This window comes from Ammospiza caudacuta, chromosome 4 (assembly GCF_027887145.1).
Source record: "Ammospiza caudacuta isolate bAmmCau1 chromosome 4, bAmmCau1.pri, whole genome shotgun sequence".
Taxonomy (NCBI): Eukaryota; Metazoa; Chordata; class Aves; order Passeriformes; family Passerellidae; genus Ammospiza; species Ammospiza caudacuta.
Window position 1 is genome coordinate 44,870,648 of NC_080596.1, and position 22,378 is coordinate 44,893,025.

Below are 22,378 nucleotides of genomic sequence, written 5' to 3' on the forward strand. Positions count from 1 at the left end.
CATATATTAGGAAACCATTAAGATAGCTTGAGTAAAAACACAGTGATGGAAGAAGAGTGTAAAAGATGAGAAGGGATGGAGATGATGACATAAAGGATGAATTTCAAGTTTAAAGGAGTAGAGGGAAGTACTTGGGCCTTTTTAGTTGCTGCTGAGTAATGAATTGCCCAGTGCTGACTCTACGAGTTTAATACTTTGTGCTGAAGTAAACGAGTCACAAAGTTCTTCCCTTCTGAAGTTTTCTTTGTTCTCTTCCTCCACTTGTTTTTTCTCTTAAACTGTTTTCTCTTGCTAGGTTTGCTGTGTCACTTGTCTTCCCCAGTCGTGCCCTAATGAGGACTACTGGGTGCTTCTCTCTCCTCTTTGTGTCTTGAGCTTGTTTTGTTATTCACTTTTTCTTTATACTGCGGCATTTCTGCTCACTTAACTTCCTTTCCCTCTGTCTTTTCATCACATGTGCTCACCCTCCTTTTTACTAAAGGAGCACACTGTATTATTAGAGTCTTTTGGTCCTCATTTTCCCTTTCTCACATAGCTCTTTCAGCCCTTGAGATAAAACACTTTTTATACAAATTCCCCAAATTGGAGGTAGATGCTTGTCCTCAAGATCAGGGTTCATGACAGTTCCTCCAAAGGAGGAGCAGGACCTGTCAGTGTCACCCTGGCCTGAGTTCCTCTGAAGAGTCTGTTCCAGTTGGTGCAGTGTCTCAGCCCTCTCTCCTTGCAAGCTCCGGCTTTTCTGCTTGGTGACTTAATAACCAGCACAGCCCCAGGCTGCATCCGTGTGGCCAGCTTGGGGTGATTTTCAGTTTTGTCTTAAGGTTTGTAACCTGGCTGTGGACGGGCTCCTGGCATGCAGAAATAGCTGTAGCTCCATGTCAAATGCTGCTGTATGTCCTCATCCCTCCCAGGAAAATGCAATCCTGAGATGTGCCTCCTTGACTCCCATAATTACATTATGTCTTTCTGCCCATATGAGGGAAAGTGTGAGGTATTCTTTCTCTCTTTCCCTCAACTCTCAAGGATTTAAATTTTAAGTAATGGCACCAATATTGTTATATAATCCTCAATGTCTGTGACTAACCAGGATGCTGCAGAACTCTTTTTATCTTGTTGATTTTCCTGACTCTTATTGCAAGAAACTTCTGTAATGAGTACAGAGTACCTTTATTTGTTATTTATTCTGTCTCTAATGTAGTTAAGATTTTTAGATAGACTGTGTAAAGTAACTTACATTAACATTACATCCTGTTGTGGTAGTAGATATGAGTGTTCTGTTCCTCTGATGCAGAAAAATACAAAATAATTTTTGCTTGTCTTACTACTCTTTTTTTGCATGCGTGTTTTTGTTATGTTTTTTTGTTGGGAATTTTTGTTTGTTTTTAATTTGATTCTAAAATGTAGGGTTAGAGAGTGACTTCAGGAGGCTTCTTTTAAATTGTAGTTTGTGAACTGTCTGACAGGCCATCTGTTTTTCACTCCCCCTTAGGAAGGCTGACTTGGGATACATTCTCTCTAGTTTCTATGCTGGAAGACAGACCTTTTATATTAAGTGAGTTTCTAGGTATGATGACCTGAAATGTCCATGTATTAAGAGTCATCAGTTTGAATAATGGCACACCATGGCTACAGATCATCTTAAGCACCTCTTCAAAGTGTCATTTTTCCAGCTCAGTTGATTTCTGACATATCTCACTTTATCAGCCATTGAAGTGGAAATTTCATCACTCTTTTATGCTTTTTGAGTTTTTCTTAGTATTTGTTTGTAATAGGTTTTATGGGTGATTAGTTGTGCGAATTGTGAAGGGTTTTTTTTGTAGACAGAAGATTTTCTTAATTTTTGCATATTGTACCTAAGCTTTTTAATCTACCTGTTAACATGTATCAGTTGAATTTTGCTTTGTTCTTCTGCTGTTAAAAGGCTGTGAAATACTATACCTACTGCAATTTGTAACTAATGCAGTATTTACAGTCATTTCACCTGGTCAACAATTGCAGGTACAAAGGAAATTATTATTTAATGAAAGTAATGGCACTTGCAGACACGTATCTGTTGAACAGCACTACTTAGATGCTATTTTCAGCAACTGTTGTCAATGCTGAGAATAGGCACTGTCTTAGCTTGCAGCCTGTAAAATCCTCTGCTCTTATTCCAGACAGAAGCTCAAGCCTGCTGCTTCTCCCAGAAATCTTAGGGTTCCTGTACTGCTTGTGTTTATGTAGAACCATGAAAGCAGATTTGGTCCCCATCTCAGCAAGTGTTCAGGCTGTGCTTTCATGTAGGAGTCACTGTGGAAGGATCAATGACTCTTCATTTGTAATAATGGTAATTAATAACAAAAATAACAATAATTCACTAATAATGTAGGTTTCTGCAGCTAGGAATACTATGATTCTTTGGAATGTCTAAGTTTTTAGATTGAGATGTTGGGAGGGAAGTTTGTGATATGTAATATGTAAGTTCCTTCCCTATCTCAGTTTTGCTGGCCTTGGGGAGGGAAGAAGGGAAATCATGCTGCTTTTTCTTGCTGCTGCTTCTCTTTGAGACTGAGGAGGAGAGTTTGTGCTTCCTTGTATTTCAAACTCTCTTACTGTTCTCCTGTAACAGAGAAATGTACAAGTTTTATCTTTCCTTTCTTTGAATATTTTCTATTCCAGCTCTGTATATATTATTGACTCTTATTATTCTTGGAATTAATTTCAGTTTTGCTTTGTATGTTTAGAAATGTCTAAAATGGATGTAGATGTTGAAAGGGACTATAGTATATCCATAAATGAACCTAAGCAGTGACATAATCTTTTCTGTACAATTATCTTGTCAGATCAGTAACAAACATATTTTATTTCTTACCTGTTTACACTTCCATGCTTCTGTAGATTCTTAGATATCAAAGGACATAAAATACTGAGGTATATTTAGAATTCTTAGGTACATTGATGAATCATGTTTAATGCTGGGAGAAGTTTCTCCAAGTGAGAGATGAGGAGGGAGCACTGTGTAACTTGGGCGCGATTGCCATTCTGCTGCCAAACTGCAACAACCCTTTGAGGAACTCGGAGTTCAAGGTGTTGAATGAAATGCAGTCATTTTCTGAAACATTTTAAATGCCTGCAGGCATGCTAAAGTTGTACCTGCGTGTTTTGGATAACTCTGTAGCATGATCTTAATGCCTTTTTTGCATCTTACCAATTAAAATATTGCTTTTCTGTGTTGCATTAAGTACCAAGTGTTTTTTATTGAAAAAAGCTAAGTAACTGTGATTTGGTTTTTGGTTTTTTTTTGTTTTATTTTTGGGTTTTTTTTGTTTTGTTTTGTTTTGTTTTTGTTTTTCACTATGTCAATTTTATTTCATGTTGCTGTAGATGACTAAGAGAAACTGATGAAAGGCTGTCCTGGTAAATTTTAAATGCAGTGTAAACTACACCAGTAGTCAACTTTGTCTGTGTGAGACATCAGTCATTGAAGCTGCAGTCATTGAAGCTTAGACGCTCATGTGTGAACATGCCTTGTGCTCAGTTTTAGTGTTTGCACTTGGTGTCTCTACAGCACTTAGAGTAAAAGAAGGGATTTTGATTGTTTATTTGTTTTAATTATTAATTGCTAATAACTTATCGGACTTGGTAATTAAATATTGTGCTAAAAGTGTTGATGAGGGCAGAGGTCTACAAAGTAGCCTGACTCATAAGGGAATGAGCTCTTTGATCCCAATGACCTGATAACAACAAGAACTGCTTCTCTGCTTCTTCTCTCATTCTAAAATAAGTTGAAATAAATATGTAGGTATTATTTTTAAAATGGGCATCTTCTCTTTATGATTTCAAGCTGTTTTTAAAATTTGGAGTGAGACTGAGAAAGTAGATTCTGACTGTGCAATCAGCTGAGCTGATAGAGAAGTGGGCTGAGCGTGACTGTATGAGAGCTGACATGTGAGCCTGGTGATCAGTGAACACCCTCCTGTGGAATTCAGCCAGGAGCCCCCAGCACTGCAGAGGTCATGGGAGATCCCAATGCTCAGTGACACAGATGAGCATCCTGTTTTTATACTTTCAAAAGTATTGCACAGAAACTTGAAGTAGTGGCATGCACCAGTGAATTTTTTTTTTTTTATTTTCTGCAGTCCATGCAGGCTGTTTTGGGTTAGCATTGCAATATAACACGTGCAACAGTGTATAGCAGAGCTGAACTGACATCCTTTTGAGTGTGTTAGTAGTTCAGTAGCTTTGTAAATATTGCTCTGTGTAAATGACTTCATGTAGTTGGGGTGAAGCAACCTGATAGACCATAACTATTGACATATGGGTAAAAATTCTTTGCAGATGAAAGCAAATGTTTCATAATACATCTCAAAATAAATGTATTCCCCTTGGTTTAAGATTTTAATCTGGTTTTGTAAATTAGTTGCTGTGCATTTGTCTATCCCTGCCAAGACCCCGAGATGCAGCTTTAATGTTGTAGGAAACAGAAAAGAAGAAAAAAGGAAATATGATCAAATCTGTGCTGCAGTGGCTCATTTGAATCTGTGAAGATGTGAATGGGAAATCTTGTTAGTATTTTAGTAGTGATCTTTCAGAGAAAGGGGCTGAGTAGATGCAGTAAATGACAGTTTGGTTTTTTATTAAAATAATTTTCTCAATAATTGAAAATATTTCTCTCATTTCTTCTCATTGAGAAGTATTTTGCAGGGAAGAGGAAGAGGTGATTCATAATGTATCAATGATTCAAGTAAAGATGTAGTAAAGCTGTCTGCAGGTCTCCTTTTGTTTGGCTTGTCACTGCTGACTTACCCTACTTAAACATTAATTCTGATATTTGTTGCTGTGTTCTGCAAATATGTTTGTGCTCTCCCTTTCTGCTTGTTGTCTGATCACAGTAAAGAACATTTATTTGTAGACAGTTCTTTAAGATAGCTTTTATTCTGTCTTCTATTAGATATGTGTATTAATTCACTGATGAAATAAATTCAGACACAAGCCTGAGGATGTTGTTTCCTAAGACTTGCTGAGAGATACTATTAATTTTTAAAGTTAAAGGCTACTGAAAGTAAACAGGTGATTTGTATAATGCTAGATTCAAAAAGACCATGTTCTTAAAACCTGAAAAGTTTGTTTTATTGTTTGTTTCGTTGCTTGTTTTGTTCATGGTTTTTGGTTTTTTTTTTTCAAAAATGCTCACAAATAATCCAGTAGTCCTCATTATTCTGGCAGGATAATCACTGCTGAAGTGTCTCCATAAAGTGGTGCTGTTAAACAGCTTGTATTTTTTTAACCTTTTCATTCTTTGCCTGGAAAAGCAATAGATAACCCAGAGAACTGCTTTTTGAAATTTTATTGAATTCATTGACTTCTCTGGGAAGCAGATCAGTATTTCTTCATGCTACACCATAGATTAAATCTTGAAGAATTTTAACTTGCTATAGTAATAATGTATTGTGGAAATAAGAGTTTTGGTTGTTGGTTTGGCTTTTATTGTGTTTTTTTGTTATTGTTTTGGGGTTTTTTGTTGGTTTTTTTAACATTATAAAGGATTTTGGAAACTTGGATAAAAATAAAAATTATTTCTTCTTTGATGTGAACAGTCATGATGATGAATAGTATGTCAGTTTTCCCATGATACAGTTTAGAGACACTAGGAATTAGTGGCCCTTTAAAGTCTTGACATGCTTAGATGAAAGGGGAGATAGGCTTTGCACTGCAAAGGAATTCCCATGTGTATTTGTTAATAATGATTTTTAAACATCACAGCTCAATTTCATATTAATAAAACACAGAGTTTATAATATTTCTAGTAAACTGATTTTCCTGGAAAGTACTTTCATTTATTAGTAAATCAAATGTTTTAAAATCTGAGTGTTTCATATAAGCTAGAAAGATGTGCTATGTGGGCATGCAAACAACTAAACAGTCATCAATTTAGTAAACTGTTGTGTTGTAAAACTTTTTTTTTTAATCATGTGAAAATATCAGTTAGCCACTTAAAATTTGAAAATATAAAAGTAGATTGTTTCCTTAAATGGAAGTCTTTGGAACTCTATTCTTGAGTCTAAACTGAGCTTCAGATAAGCAAAGAAATGCAAAAACCTTTTTGGAAAATTGCAAAACAAAATTATAAAGGACTGGCTCTTGTTCACAAACTTGAGTTATGGCTCTGTAGTAAATTTGATACTCTCTGAAAATATTTTAAGGAGTGACAACTAATTAGTTTGATATTAAGTGTTTAAATAAATGAAGAGTTGTAAAGCAACCTTATTTTTGCTGAAAAGAGTGCAAATGGAGTTTGCTGCTGATTTGTGTTATGTATTGCTGTGTGATATGCATAGGCTTTCTCAGCTGCTTAAAGACAAAAATTATATTCTTAACTTTATTTTAGCACTCTCTTGATAAAACAAAAACAGAATATCCAGTCTTTCTTTCTGTCAGAAATGTAGATATTTTGGTTGAGGTTGCAAGACCCAAGAAATTAATCTGAGATGTCTTGTTTTGAAAACTGAGAAGTTTTGTTTTGAAAACACATGAATTAAATATTAAAGCAAAATAAATAGTAATATAAATATGATTCTTACTGTAATATTTAAAAACTTGAGGGGGAAAAAAAACTATTTATGACTGTCATTTGCAAATCAAATATTTTCTTGCCTTCTAGCACAGCTTGCATAGAATATACTGGCTTGGATAAACCTTCCTGTATATAACCTGTGTTATTTGTGTAGCTTGCTGTGGAATTATGTGTACATGTTCTCTGAGAATAATTTTCTGGGAATAGCAATTGCAGCAGAAATTCTAGAAGTCTAAAAGTCTGCAAAAAAGTATAAAACCCCAAACATTAATACCACAAGTTTCCAACAAGCAGAAGAAAACCAGATTTGCCATTTAAGCATGCAGGCTTCTCAGACAAAGACAAAAAAAGCTTACCTGCAGATAGACCTTAGACAGCTAACACATTCCTAAAGCTGAAAAGCTACTGTTTTTCCAGTCGGTTCTCTGCTCCAGTCACTCTCTGCTTTTGATCTTTTAATCTGTTGTATAAAAATGAGTAATAATGTGTTGATGTTTTTCACAGGAATTTTTTTGCTAATGTTTTAGATCGGGGTAGCTCGTGCATGGAGCTCTGGCAAGTCTTATAGAAGTGCTTCTGACCCACTGCTGAGCAGATCTTTTTTTCTTTCCTTCTTTCTGTTCCAGACAGTTAGGGATCAATTACAGCCGTTAGAGATCATTGTAACACATCAGTGGTTGTCTTTCTAATTTTATTATAGGTGAATGTAAGCTGAATGTAGAGAAGACTTGCCAATAAGCTGGACTGATGTGCGCAGAGAAGGAATGAAGTATGGATGTGAAGGAACGTAGGCCTTATTGCTCCCTGACAAAGAGCAGACGGGACAAGGAGCGGCGCTATACGAACTCTTCTGCAGAAAATGAGGAGTGCAGAGTGCCTACTCAGAAGTCTTACAGCTCCAGTGAAACCTTGAAAGCTTTTGATCATGATTCCTCTAGGTTGCTGTATGGAAACCGGGTAAAAGATTTGGTCCACAGAGAAGCAGATGAGTATACCAGACAAGGTAGGCGAGATGTTTGAATTCAGAGTGTATCATTCATTAGTTCCAAGGCATTCTTGCTGCAGGAAGAGAATGTTATTTCACCAGTTCCATCAGTTTTGGTAATACTCCACACACGTAGTACACTTCCCTCGTAGCTCCCTAAATGTTTTACAAAGATGGGGAAGCATTGTGCACCATCTTTGGAATAAATAATAGGTGATGCACAGGAAGGAAATGGCCTATGTTGGGCAGTGGGTCAGTGATTATATTGCAGAGTCAAGTGTGAAGCATTCAGGCCTTACAATTTAAAAATAGACCCCCAGTTATTTGACTCATTAATAAGTTGCCCAAAAATCTGAAAATGTAAATAGTTTAAAAATTAAAAAAAAAAAATACAAGTGTTCCAAGAAGACTATTCCAAGATATGGGGAAACATGGTATGTCTGGATGAGCATAAAAATAATTCATTAGCTCAGTGCTTTTACTTTTAGCTTACAAGGGCAGTAAAAGAACACTGCTCAGTGAGTAGTAAAGGTAAATTAGTTCACAATTTGTGCATTTGGGTGTGTTGGATGATTTTTTTAGTGGTTATCTCTGATATATAACCAGATGGTAATAGGTTGCTAAAGCTCACTGTTGAGCTTTTCAGTTCAGGACTGGAGTGACATGAGAAGTCTAAATATCCATCAGGATGCTCAAAACTTGACTGAATATGGTTCTCTTGCACCTTACTGTAGCTGACTGTGCTTGAGCACAGGGTTTGAACAAGATGATCCCAAGAGGCCCCTTTAGATCCCAGGGATTCTGTGTGATTAATCTCGGCTCCAATTAGGGTTCAGCACATATGCTGAACTTTTGGATTCAAAACTGTAGTGTCTGGAATTGATGCTTCTACAGTTACACAACTGAGCTACTTAATGTAAAGAGGAAAAAAAATGCTATGAAATGTGTAGAGTACTTCAGCCCAGCTATCTAAAAGGATAAAGCTAGGCCGAGAGCTGTGTGAATCTGTGACTCAGTTTTCTGTTTAAGGCTATCTCGTATTTTATGTGGAAACAAAAGTAGATTTAGAAATCTCACTCCTGGTGAGACAGTCCTTAGTTTTAATTTTAGAATATCTAAATCATTTTTTCCATTGATGTATTTTCTCTGTTCAATTTAGAATAACTTTACATTAAAATTAGAACTGGGCAGATGGTGTTGACTTCTTTGCCTAGTAATGTTTGCAAGGGAAATAAAAATATTTCCCTTATGCACATGTAACTGAGGCTTGCTGCTACTCTACTTTCTGCTGTTTATTTTTTTCTTCTGTGATGTGTTGAAAATTCAGGTTAACACTGTTTTCTAGTTTTTAAGTCATTAGTCACCTTGACATCATTACCTTTAGGAGGTAAAATCAAGAGGAAGTTTTTTATGATCTGTACTGTAGACACTGTCTTGTACTAGGTATGAAATTATGTCAGAACCGGCACCATTTAGTTAATGAATTAATAAACTATTGCCTGACTAGAATATTATTCCTTTTTAAATAGCAATAACAAACTGGAAGAAGTTATGTGCTCTGGCATGTCACATATGATGGTACACTGGGGCTTCATTTTTATTCCCTTTCACTTTCTTCAGAAAAGCACACAGTATTTAGCTAATGATTCTTATCCAATATGCAATAAATTCCACATCTGTAGGCCTAAAATGGCAGTCTAGGATGGATAATACCCTCTTCACCTTCCAGTGGTCTCAGCGCTGTCTTCTGCGCCCATTTAATTTCCCTCATTGTCCTTTCAATTATTTTTGTATGGCTTAGTGTCTTCCTGCACTGCAGAGCAGTTTGGCCCCTTTGGGGACTACCTGCAGGTTTGATAGGGTCAGGTAATAAAGGGCTTGTTTCAGGTAGTGTGTTCCTCATCTTTTACTGAGAATTTACAGCTTCTGGCATTGGGAGTATTTTGTGCAAAAGGTCTTCAAGGTCATTTCAAATGTTTATAAATAATATATAAAAGATACTTTCCTGTTATTTTTTCCTCTCTGCCTAGAAATAGTATGAGATTTGTGGCTTTGTTGACAGTGTAATTGACAGCCTCCTAATTCAACAGGAAATTATTCTGTAAATAAAAATGGCAACCTTTAATAAATACCTTTAATTAGGAATGAATTTTAAAAATTAATCATGACCGGTGTTTCACTTTTTGCCCTTATTGTGTAAAACAATAATATGAAATTTTCAGTGTCAGCTGGAAAGTTACTGGAGCAGTTATGCAAGTCTCTCAAATGTGGAGGAATTAAAATCATAAAATAATAGACTCTTCTGAGTTGGAAGATACCTAACAGGATTTACTGAGTTCAACTCCTGGCCTTGTGGAGCACACCCCAGGAGTCACACTGTGTGCTTGAGAGTCTTGTCCAAACACTCTGGAGCTCTGTCAGCTTTGGTGCTGTGACCACTTCCCTGGGAAGCCTGTTCCAGTGCCCAAACACCCTGTGGGTAAAGAACCTTTCCCTAATACCCAGCTTAAACCACTCCTGGCACAGCTTCAGGCCATTCCCTTGTGTCCTGTCACTGGTCACCACAGAGAAGACACCAGTGCCTGCCCCTCTTCCCTCACAAGGAGACTGTGGCGTGCACTGAAGTCTCCCCTCAGCTTCCCCTTCTCCAGCTGAACAGACCAAGTGCCCTCAGCTGCTCCTCACATGGCTTCCCCTCAAGGCCCTCCAACATCCTCACTGCCCTCCTCTGGATGCTGTCCAACATTTCACATCTTTCTGACATTGTGGCACCCAAACTGCTCCCAGCCCTGGAGGTGAGGCTGCCCCAGTGCAGAGCAGAGCAGGACAATCCCTCCCTTGCCTGGCTGGCCATGCTGGGGCTGCTGAAGGGCAGGGCTGGCCCTCCTGGCCATGCTGGGGCTGCTGAAGGGCAGGGCTGGCCCTCCTGGCCATGCTGGGCCTGGTGAAGGACAGGGCTGGCCCTCCTGGCCATGCTGGGCCTGGTGAAGGACAGGGCTGGCTCTCCTGGCCATGCTGGGGCTGCTGAAAGACAGGGATGGCCCTCCTGGCCATGCTGGGCCTGGTGAAGGACAGGGCTGGCTCTCCTGGCCATGCTGGGGCTGCTGAAAGACAGGGATGGCCCTCCTGGCCATGCTGGGGCTGCTGAAAGACAGGGATGGCCCTCCTGGCCATGCTGGGCCTGGTGAAGGACAGGGCTGGCCCTCCTGGCCATGCTGGGCCTGGTGAAGGACAGGGCTGGCCCTCCTGGCCATGCTGGGCCTGGTGAAGGACAGGGCTGGCCCTCCTGGCCATGCTGGGCACTGCTGACTCGCATTTAGAATGTCAGTATGTTTTTTTATGCCTGATATTTTAGGGTAAATCCCTGGAAAGCTTTCTGCTAGGCAATCAGAACTTTGCTGTCTCTTCTTCCTCAGTTGTTTCAGTACATGTTTTTTGTTCTTCCTCTTTCCCAAAATCCAGTGGTAGGAATTCAGAAAGGGATACTGCTATTGGAGACAGGTGTGCTTTATTTATGGTATCTTTATTCCATGAGATCTTTTCTTGTGGAGAGGAGATTCTCCAATTGTCTCTTCCAGTCTAATGATATTTTTCCTCATGAGTTGAATTTCTGTTGCTTTAGATTAATTACATAAATAGAAATATAAGCCCAAAAATATATGATTGTCATTATGATTCTCAAATAGTTGTCATTATGATTCTCAACATCTAAAACATATTGTAAAGTATTTAAACATGAAATTATTATATAACTGGGGACTATCTTGTTACTTTTGAAAAGCAACTGACAGAACTAGAAGAGCAAGTAAGCTGTTTTAGGCAATTGGAACTACATCTGGGCATTATGCTTTCAGCTAACATCCATGAGAAATAAGACCTAGTGCAGTCTCTTCTTTTTCTTCAGCCCCTTCACCTGTTGCAAAACTGGTTTTGTTTTAAAAATTTTAGATGAGGATTATTTAGCCTACTATTTTGAGAACTTTTAAATTAGTTATTTATTTTCTCTTTGTTTATAAACCTCAGAGGAGAGCCATGTAAGTGAAGGCCGTGAGCCTTTTTTACTTAGTTTCAAAAAAGACACTCAATTTTGTATTATTTTGAGAAGATACCTAATTTCATGCTTGACAATGGCTGAAACTCCATGAAAGACTTTACTTTAAAGGTGTGATATGTGTTAGAGAAGGAGATGACACCTGTTTTCATATACTTCAAAGTATCTTGCTATACAGAGCAGCCTGATTTAAATGTGCTTTTCTACTTGATTTAAATGTACTTCTCTAATTGAATTCAGTAACCTAAATGCTTGTAGTTAGACTGGAGCCATTGGTGAGGGGTTGAAACCAGATGATTTTTAAGGTCCCTTCCAAGCAAAACCATTCTATGACTGGTTCTACGATTGTGTATTGCATTATGCCCAAGTCTCTTGCTCAATTAAAACTGACAGTATGAAGTTGAATTTTTTTGTTGTACAGAAAAAAGTTCCTGTGTTTAGAAATTGTATACCACTTCCTATAAGTGATATAAAGTGATAGTACATAGGAGACTGCTATGGAAAAATATCTGAAAGTGTGGCATGACTACAGTGTGGGTGGGAAGGATGGTGGAAATACAGAAAGTAAGCAGTACTTTTAAAATTGCATTTGGAAAAAAAATTGAAGTAATACTTTAGTAATATTAATATAATTGAAAAAAGATCATGAATCAAACCTGGACTCACAATAACTGAAAAACTTTGTATTAATTTAGTAAGGAAATGCAGGCATGCAAAACCTGTGTTTTATTTACCATTGGATACATGTTAAAGGGAAGAGGAGGCTATGAAATACTGATCAGGTAGTCATGGTTCCATTTCGAAGACTTTTGTAGTTGCAGAACAGTGTAGTGGTCCTACAGAGGGGTCCATGTACCATGTCAGTGAGATTTTGCACAGGAACAGAAGCTGACCCACAAGCACGGGTGGCAGAATTTAGTGCAGGTTTGTGCATGTTCATCTTTTCTTACAAAATCCTCACAGCACTGTTTGCAAACTGTGTAAACTGGAAAACTGAATTGTAAGGCACCTTTTTCTATTAGAAGACCTGGGGGATAGTGCAGGTTTTGTTAAATTTTTACTTTTTTGGAAGTTTGAGTCAAATATGATTTAGACTGCGGGTAAAGTTGTTTGGTCTTCTTAGATGGCAGTGAGAATGACTTCATTATATTTATCAGTCAGAACAGTTCACTGTCAACCAAGTCTCAAGATCTATTTAATTGCATTCTATCCCTTTCAGTTTTGCTGGAGAAACCATTCCTTTGCATAGTTTTATAACTTTACTATTCTGGAATACTTAAGTGCCTAAATTAGATTAAATGCCCTAAATACCTTCTTGAAGTTGCTGGAAGAGAGGACAAATGTACCAAATAAGTAAAGAAAAAGAATTCTTTTCCTTCACAGTATGCTGGACAGTCATTCCTGGGTGCTAAAAAGTAGAGCCATGTGCAGTATGTTAGTGTGTGGCTATATATCAGCTATTGTTCAACTGCTATTCCATGAAAATTAGATTTAGGTGCTAGAAAAATATCACCATTCAGGAAAAGAGGGACCTGAAAGAGTGATATACATGCTTTGACAATTTTATTTTATTATGTAAGTTATTAAATACTGTCAAGGATACATTTTTAAGACCTTAGAAACTGGTACCTTAATTGCAACTCCTATCCTAATATGACTCCAAAGTCTATTGCTTTAAATACTCGCCGCCCAAAATGAGTTATTTGGATAGTACAATCTTTAATCTTTTTAGTCACTGTAAATGTCAGCTGTAGGATGAAAGATCTAAATGGGCGTGTTTTTAAACCTGAGGCCGGAGTACTTTTACCTGTCTGAAGCAGTGGAAGGATAGATACCTAAGAACGTTTTGGCTTTCCACTACCTGGGCTTTATTGATGAGCAAATTTTGCCTATTGGGTAGGCAAGTGCTTCTCAGTAGAACTGCATCAGTCTTCTTTGCTAGGTATTTATATGAAGGCATGAAATAATATATTAGGGACTTTGTGATCTCCCAATGAGCAAATAAATTACCATTCAGTGACACGGCAAGCGCTGTCTCTCAAAATCCAAGGCAGGTATTAGAATTAGTGTTTTATGCTTCCTGGCTGCAGTGCAAGATGTGTCCTGATTGTCATCATGACAGATCCTTTTTTGCTATGCTGAAACATGGCCACCTGCAGTGTCTGCCTGATTTCAGTGGGTAACTTCTGTAAGCAGCATACGGTGCCAGTATGTTCTGGATAAATTTGTGGCCTTGAGCTAAGCGCAGAACCTTCTGCCAGAGGTGTTTTTTTTCTTTTTTACCTTGTGTCATACAGGAATACCTACCTACCTCACAGGCATTTGGGGAAGATTAATTAGTCTATGTTTGCCAAACGCTTTGAAGATGAAAAGCACCGTAAGTGCTAAGTAGTGTTATAATCTCTCATTGTTATACTAGTAACTTCTTAAAGCAACAATAAGAAGTTAATTGGTTTTCAGGTTCCAGGTGATAAGGATATGTTGACTTTTAAAGTTATTCTATTAGCTGCAAAGTGGTATGAAGGAAAACATTTCACTTTTATTTGATTAGGAGTATATTTAGTTCACGCTCAGTGATATGCACACATGCTCTAAGGTATTCATCGAGGTGAAATTGGCCACTTGTGGGTCATGGCCATCTAGAGACAAAGGGTAATTGTGATTCTCCTGGGAGGAATCAGCCTTGGTTACTGGCAGCACGCTGCTTGTTCAGGTAGTTACACACAGACACTGCAAGTCCATAGAGCAGAAACCTTGTCTGCAACTAGTCCAATTGCAAAAGAGGAGAATTAAGTTCTTGATCATAATGATTAAGGATTTGTAAGGTGACCAAGAGGCCTTCACAAGGATTTTCAGCCTCATGGAAAGGAAGATAATGTAGAGGGTCTGTAAGTGCTTTTATATCTTTCCATAGCTCATATACGGAGATGTATGTGCTGCTGCTGTTCATAATAAAAACTAAACGGTGGACTGGGGAGATGAATGGATCCCATGCATGGCTATAAAAGATGACTTCAGTATGTTAACATCTGCAGAGAGGATAAAGCTAGAGCAGTGTACAGTTAGAGATGGGATGAGGAGAGGAATGAAAGAAGCTGGAGAGTCCTGTCTCTCCTCTCTGTTGATTTAGTGCTTAGGGCTGAGAGTCAGGGCTGGAGGCCAAGCTGTGAGTGATTGCTTATTCCATGAGATGGCAAATAAATGCATAAAGTGAAGCAGAGATGTAAAATGGGGGTAATTTCTCAGAAAGTTCCTTGATGCTTTTTGAAATTAGTTTGTAAAGTGTCAACTTACAGGCTTGAGAGCCAGTATTCGGTGTTACTGAGCTTATTAAAGCCAAAAGAGGAAATGGCAGAGCCAAGGGAGCACATTTGCTCCAAGCTTTGTTTTTCTACCTTTTTTTTTTAGTGCCATAAATATTGCTGAGTGGTAAATCTTTTCATGTCTTCAGCATAATGGACATTTTGCTAGAACATCTAAATTAAAACATTGCTACACTACATTATTATGGGGGTTCACAGAGTGGAAAGCCTTTTGGAGGATTGTGACAGGAAGCGTGAGAGATAGAGGGAATGAGAGGTTTTCATTTCTGTGAAAACTTCTGGGTCAGTATTCTGGGTTATTGCTTCCATTTAGCTACAGCAGTGGTGTGAGCACTTCTTTCTGTCCATGCATCAAAGAGTCTATTCCCATGCATGTGGACTACTTCTGTATGAAGTTCCACAAACTGAAATGTATGGGTGGCTTCAAATAGGCACATTGGGGTTTTACTTTTTTACTTTGTACCAGTTCCTAGCCTGTAGAACTAATTGAGTTTTCTACCATGCTGAGAGACATATCCCTCTGGGTCCTGTCCATCTGGTCTCTTGTGGTGGCAAATATGCTTTTCCCTCATGGAAAGGCATAAATAACAGTAGAGTTTCTCACCCCCCTGTATGCAGGAATAGCAGTAAACCTGAGCTCCAGTTTGTGAGCATGCTTCATGCTGCCTCCCTCTTCCTCACCTTCCTTTCCCATTTCAGGCTGTATGTCATGTCATTAGCACTGCACTGGCCCTAATGTGGCAGTTCATACCTGTCAGATCTGTCTTTGCAGGCTCCTTGCAGACTGGATATCCATCATCTCTACATTGCTTACCCTTGGGTCATATTTTCTTCACATCTATCAAATTTAGGCTTTTTGTAATTCTTATTTTGTAATAAATGGCTGCTTGAATGTTGATCCCAGGATCCAAAGATTAAGAGAGATGCCTGAACTGTCTATGCTGTCATTCTGCTTGTGATCAAAATGTTGTGTTCTTTGCTATTCATGGAGTTGTATTTCTTTTCTAAATCCACAAATCCTATTTTTTCACCTCTGGCAGCCCATGATTGGAACAGCTGTGTTGGATTCTCTTAATTTAGTTTTTATGTTGTATAATCATAGTCATAAAATCAGATTTTAATATAAAATCACCAAATTTGGAACCATAATGTTTAAATTATTAGTTCATTTAGTGGAACGTTTGCTTCGCAGCTTTGAATTGTGCAGTTGTAAAATTATCTTCAGCTGGCTCTAATCTTACTCTGTGGTAACTTCAGATGGGCTTGATGAACAGCCCTTTATCCTTATACTGCTTTAAGAAAGGCGTCTTATATTCTAGTCTGAGGATTAGGACTGTAGATCCCCCAGCACTTCGAGCTAACAAGGAATAAAATTATGAGTTTCCCATATTGCACAGGACAGTCTTTGTGTTTGAGCCTTCATTTGGTACACCAGTGACAAGAGGATGACTGTGTTTCATACACATTAATTCTTCCCTACATCTGAAAATAAAAACTTTCCTAGGCTATCTTTTCAATTAATGTTTTCTTGTGATTCTGTAGTAACAAAAACATGTATCAAGTTTGAAATACTGTATTTCCTGCAAATATCCAAATATATGTGTGTGAATTTTTACCTCAATAATTGACTTGGAGTTTGAGTCTTGCATAAAGCTCTTCTATCAAGAGTAACACAAGAAGTAGAGCTCAGGGAATTCGCAGTATCTGGCACTAACATTTGCAGAAGTCACCAAGACCATGACTTGTGTCCCCAAATGCTTTTAAAAGGCCATAAGGAATGTGAGAACTGTGATTAATATTTGTTGAGAATAATGAGCATTTGAAAATTATATGCACATTTGATGAGATTTTATGTATTTCAATGCTCTTTGTTATTATATAGTTTACTGGATATATTAGAGAAGCAACTGTCTTTCATATGAATCTTACAGCTCCACTCTAAATCAGATAATGACAAGAAAAAGTGGTTAAGATGGCAAAGTGAATAGAGCAGAAAGGTCAAGAAAAAGATTAAAAGGTGACAAGGAAGATGGTTGAGATGAGTGAAAAGAAAAACACAGGAATTAAGAACAGGAGGAAAATGGGAAAATGTGATACAGTGGATTAGGATGGTTTAAATTTCGCAGATAATTTGCACAAAAGCAAAAATCAGGCTAAAGTAATAACAACAAAATACTATAGCAAATCAGAAAGAAAATGTTAGCACAGGGAAAGCTCAGTACTTGTCAGTGCTCACTGCAGTTTCTTGCATCCTGGTGGACAGAATTCTGCATGTACAGCTTTGAAAGCTCCCTTTTAGTAAATATATTGTGAAGTTTGTGTGACAGAATGGATGTATCACATCTGTTAGTCATTCTGTCTTTTGTGCAATTGTATTCTACCCACCTAACATTCTGACTTCTGGAGACAGTGTTTGCACACCCCTTGTCAGAGTTTTCTAGAGCATCTAAGGTATCTGGTTTGCTATTTTTTAAAAAAATCTTTATCTTTTTTGTTTTCAGCAAATTTGTTATCCTATACATTTATTTCCACATTCTTTCTCTCAAGTCATTTCCTTACAAGTGACCTTATTCTAAGTGTGATCTCTGCATAATGAGCTTCACAGGAGAAATATATCCCCTGCGTAGTGTCTAAATATGAAATAAAAAGGAAGTAAGTACTTTCCCCATATCAGAGTCACAGAAAACAGTATGGTCCTTGCAGGAAGACTTTGATAGCAGTGCTATTTATACAATAAGCTTATATAATAAATGTTCATTATTGAGTATGTATTTCTATGCAGTAATCTACAGATAGAAAAACTAGAGAAAAATCTTTTTCCTCATTTGCTTTCTAAATAAATGAAACTACTTTTAGTTTAAAAGAAAAATTAGGATTAGAGTAGCAAGTCAAGGACATGTAAGGGAGAAGTTTGGTTCTCCTAAGGACCATGATCATTGTTTTGCATCTGTACAGCTTTAGATGTTTCACAGTTTTACCGAGTTTGGTATAAGTGTTTTTGACATGCATTTTCACATAGTGATTATAGGGAAAATGTGCTTGATTTTTGAATGCCTCAAATGTGTTCTAGGAAGTTGAAAAAGGTAAAATACAAACGAAGGATAGATTAGAAAGGGGACTGACGAGTAATGAATGATGCAGAGAGGCAGATATGGTGCGAAACATTATCAAGAGCCAAACTGAACAGAATTTAAAGTGTGAACTTTGATGTTTGGGACCTCTGCCTTTTTGGTACTGTGTCCAAACTGATAGGACAAAACCAAAGTCAGCAAAGACACATTATAGTTCCTGTCTTTAAAAGCTAGGGGAGTTTGGTGTATTTTTATGCTAACTAGGCAGGTGTTTTGGAGGCTTTTCAGTATTTTTTTCTATGGTCTATTGTTGCTAAAACCTGACTTGTCAATTTATCAGTAGTTAATGAATTAGTAAGGACAGTGCTGATGGCTGGAGATGCTGACAAATTTTATTTTGGCAACTTTTATTCATTCCTTCTGTTTGATTATTTTTCCTTTTCATGGTTTTTAAGATAATATCTCTGTGTTTATATTTAGTATAGATCCAACTTAAAGCAGACACTGACAACTGAAGAACCATGGGACCTTTTCTTTTGTTTAGTAGTCCTCTTCAAAAACCCATTTCCACAGATAACATTTCCAAATTGACATTTAAGTTATTATGGAGGTCTTTGAAGGACTTCCCCAAAATAGGATGGGGAAACAAATGTAGCACAAGTGCAGCAACTTTCCATTTAATTCCAGCTTTTAACTTACAGCTTTATACAGAACTACACCATTTCTGCATATGTTAAAAATTCTTATAGTAGCATTTGATTAAACTAAAAAAAAAAAAAGGCACATTTCTAGATTATGTAACGTGATTCTGGCAGAGAAATATATATAAGCACATTATCTTTTAGGAATAATAATTCTATATATAGACTTATATGTATTGAAAGTATGTTGGAATGCTTTTTTGTGTAAGTGATCGAGTTAAGGAGCTGCACCAATCCTGCATGGATCATTGATACACAGAAAGTTGCAACATAACAGGTTGGCATGTTGCTGCACAAGCTTTAGGAAGTCTTTTAGAGTTATTAATTAATTACTTATTAATTAGTTTTGCTCTTGTCAGCACAAACAGAGGATGTCAGCAATCCTTACAATACCCATAAATTGATATTCCTAGCCAGGAGAAATGCAGCATCTAATAGTTGAGTGCTAGTAAAACAACATTATTGTCAGTTTTTAAAACTTAAGTTCATGACATATCATCCCAAATAGTCTAAAACACTCAGAGTGTCTCCAGAACAAGTCTCCATGAAATGTTGAGTCTAATTTTCTTTCTGATTTTTACTTCATACATTTTGTAATGGAAAGGAGAAAAAACCCATGAAGCATTATGGTACCTGTTCGTGCTGTACCTCCATTTTTTTCTCAGGAATTGGTTCGTTACAATGGCCAAGCTGTTTTTAAGTCATTATGAACTCTTGAGGCACTTACTGTCAGTGGGAGAAATTGCAAATGTTAAAGTGTAAGAAACCATTGAGTAAATCCCTCACATGGAAATCATTCTGGAAAGATGAATTAGAAACTCTGAACACAAGAAGAACATCCTCCCTTCATGCTCTTTTTTCTCACTGAGCTCATACAACCTGTTTTTCAGCTTTTAATTTGATTTCATAGTGTTGTCCATTATCAGGTGAAAGCTCCCAGCTAGTCTGCTACCCACTAGGTCTGCATCCCAGCTGTATTCAGCTTGCCCTGGATCCTGGAAGATTTCCTGTTTTCATTGTTCAGAAACCTTAAGGCGATATAAAATTTTTCTATTACATGTGTATGATTTCCTTTGGGATTTGAATTTTTGAATTTCTACAGAGATAAACATTTCATTTCTCCACGTCAACTTCTCAGTTTGGGTTTCATGGGTTGTTTGGGGTCTGTTTTGTTTTATTTTTTCATTTGTGTAGGCAACTTACATGGACTACAATCCTCTTAGTGAAGCTCTTAGGAAGGCTTTAGGTCAGAAGATTATGTAGCCTGATGATTCTAAAGCTGTTAGAACATTTCTGGGCTATGTTGTAAAACTTCTGAGTGTAGTGAAAAGCTCTAATATATTGAATGGGATGAGAGGGCAGTATTCAAACCTTCCCCTTTTTCTATTTTGGTTGTGCAATGTCATTTTGTGAGGTTTTTCCCATTCACAAGAGAGGGGAAAGGATTTCACATAGAGATAGGACATTGTAAACTTCAAGTTAAAAATCCATTACTAGATGGTAGATGGTATGTTATGCTTGAGACCAAGTCTCCTGTGAAGCTCCTGAAGATGTTCTAGAATGCCTCAGGTGGTTTCACTTAGGTGCTTATGACAAGGAAAGAAGTGTGTGTATAAGAGCCTTTCCAAATTGCTGTGCCTGAGTGCAGGGGGTTTTTTGCAGAGGGGGAGCAGGGGCTGTGTGCAGCAGGCTGCGGGGGGAGCTGCAGGGTGTGCTGCTCTCCTGCTGCTGCAGCTGCCCTGCCTGTGGCTCAGGGGGCAGTGGCTGTGTCTGTCTGCCTCCTTCCTTGCCTTCACCTCAGCACCATGAGCCTCTGGGGACCACAGCTGGAACACCTTGTCCCATTGAGGTCAGCAGCAGTTGTGTTACTGACTCCAGTAACCTTGTCTTTGGTCAGAATATCTCTTTCCTTTCCATTTCGCTTCTCAAAATGCTCTTTTTAGAATAAATAAGGTGCTGCATGTGCAACTGTGTTTACTCCTTATCTACCCCATGTGTGTGTAGAGACACTTGTATACATACACATGGGCACAGAGGCTTCTTCTGTATTTGTATCTCATTTTAGGCAACTTTTTGAAAATGTGGATTCACATACTAATGTACCAATAAACCAGTGTTCTAAAGTGTCACCCTTAGTATATATCTACAGAAATGCAAAATAATGAGCATTTTAGACACTTAACTACTTTCAGCTCTGACCCTATTACCACTGGGCGGTTTGTTTGGCCTGTTTCCTTTGCTGATTAGTTTCAGCTCTCAATAAAACCCAGGAAGTCACATGGCATGACAGCTTTAAAAAGTTACAAGATACTATCAGTGTGCATGATAATCCCCTTTCTTATACCCTTGACACTGTTCAGACATAGTCATAAATATGCTTGCTCCTTTATATTTACCTTCCCAGCTTTATTTTCATTCAAATGTCTATTCACAGCTGCATAATAAGTAGTTTGATTTGTACCTAATTGTAGTAATTGATTTTCATAATTTATGAAAGTCATTGTCAGAATTCATTTATGGTTCTGACTGTGAACAAACTTACTGCAACAGCTTCAGGTGTGTGCAGGAATAAAATAATTAACCAGATTACTTAAAAAAAGTCAATGACCAGTGCATTAACTGTTAATATTTCAGGAATTATTTGCACTTCTGTATTCATACTTTTGCAATTCTATTTCTTTCTCATGTAGAGAATTCTGTTCTTGACATATTATAAGCTTTAATTATCTTGCTAGTGTGTTTTTATGTGAAATGACTAATTACAGAGAAATTAGGATGCCTGTCAGATTCAAAAATTGAATGTGTGTCCTAATTTATTCTCAGAGCTGCGAAGTAATTGTGGGCTAGGTTGGAAAGGTATCATAGATATAGGTATGCAAAGGAGCTTGCCAAATGTCTATATATCATAAAATGTCTTAAATCTACAGACATAAAAGTGGGATGAAGACACAGCCATTAAAAAGGCAGTCATTTTTGAGTATCGCATAATTTAGACACTCTAAGTTATTTAAGTGTCACAAGTTTATTGCACCTAATTTATTAAGACAATCATTGGGATTCACTTATGTCTCCTGCTCTGCCCCAAAACTGGCTAGAAGTCTGTTAAAATGCACAGACTCTGCTTCAGCAGTCAAAGTGTAAAATGCTTCTCAAAATACAGTGACATGAAAAAGAACAATTTTACTGTAATACTTGCAGGTAACAGGTGGTTGTATTTCTGTTTGTAATTGTATATTAAAGTAGGGCAGAGAAATCAAATAAAAACTAGGTGAATTTTGTTCCTGTTTATCTTTCCCATTACCACATTAGGTGATGTTTCTATGAGGAAAATAGCCTCTTGCTTTGGCCTCTAACAAGGACAAACAAAACACTCTCCCCAAAACCAACCAAGTAAAAATTCTGACAAAAGCCTTATTAAGTGCTTTTATGCTTGGAAATTTTTTTTTTCTTTGAAAAAAGGGAAAGTTTAAATTTTTTAAAAAATCCTTTCATGTACTGAATTGGTTTTTCTTAGTTAGGAGGTTCTATTTTGTTTATTTGCTAGCCAGGATCACTTTTGATTCATTTAAGCAGTTGATGAAATACTGCTGAGAAGAGCTGGAGACAAAAGAATCCACTTGATTGTAATACAGGTGGAGTTTTGACAAAACACCTTATGTGATGTCTAAGACAATTGTACACATGAAGAGTTTTT

The 22,378-nt window shown here is 37.5% G+C and overlaps 1 protein-coding gene across 6 annotated transcripts in view; it reads left to right on the forward strand.

The window, feature by feature from the left end:
• The first annotated feature begins 7,306 nt into the window (after positions 1-7,306).
• Positions 7,307-22,378, forward strand: part of TENM3 (teneurin transmembrane protein 3) — a 314,810-nt gene continuing 299,738 nt past the window's right edge. For all 6 annotated transcript variants that reach the window (XM_058803859.1, XM_058803860.1, XM_058803861.1 and 3 more), the window contains exon 1: positions 7,307-7,556. In XM_058803859.1, the coding sequence (XP_058659842.1) occupies positions 7,325-7,556 (232 nt within the window). In that variant the 5' untranslated portion in view covers positions 7,307-7,324. The remainder of the gene's footprint in view (positions 7,557-22,378) is intronic.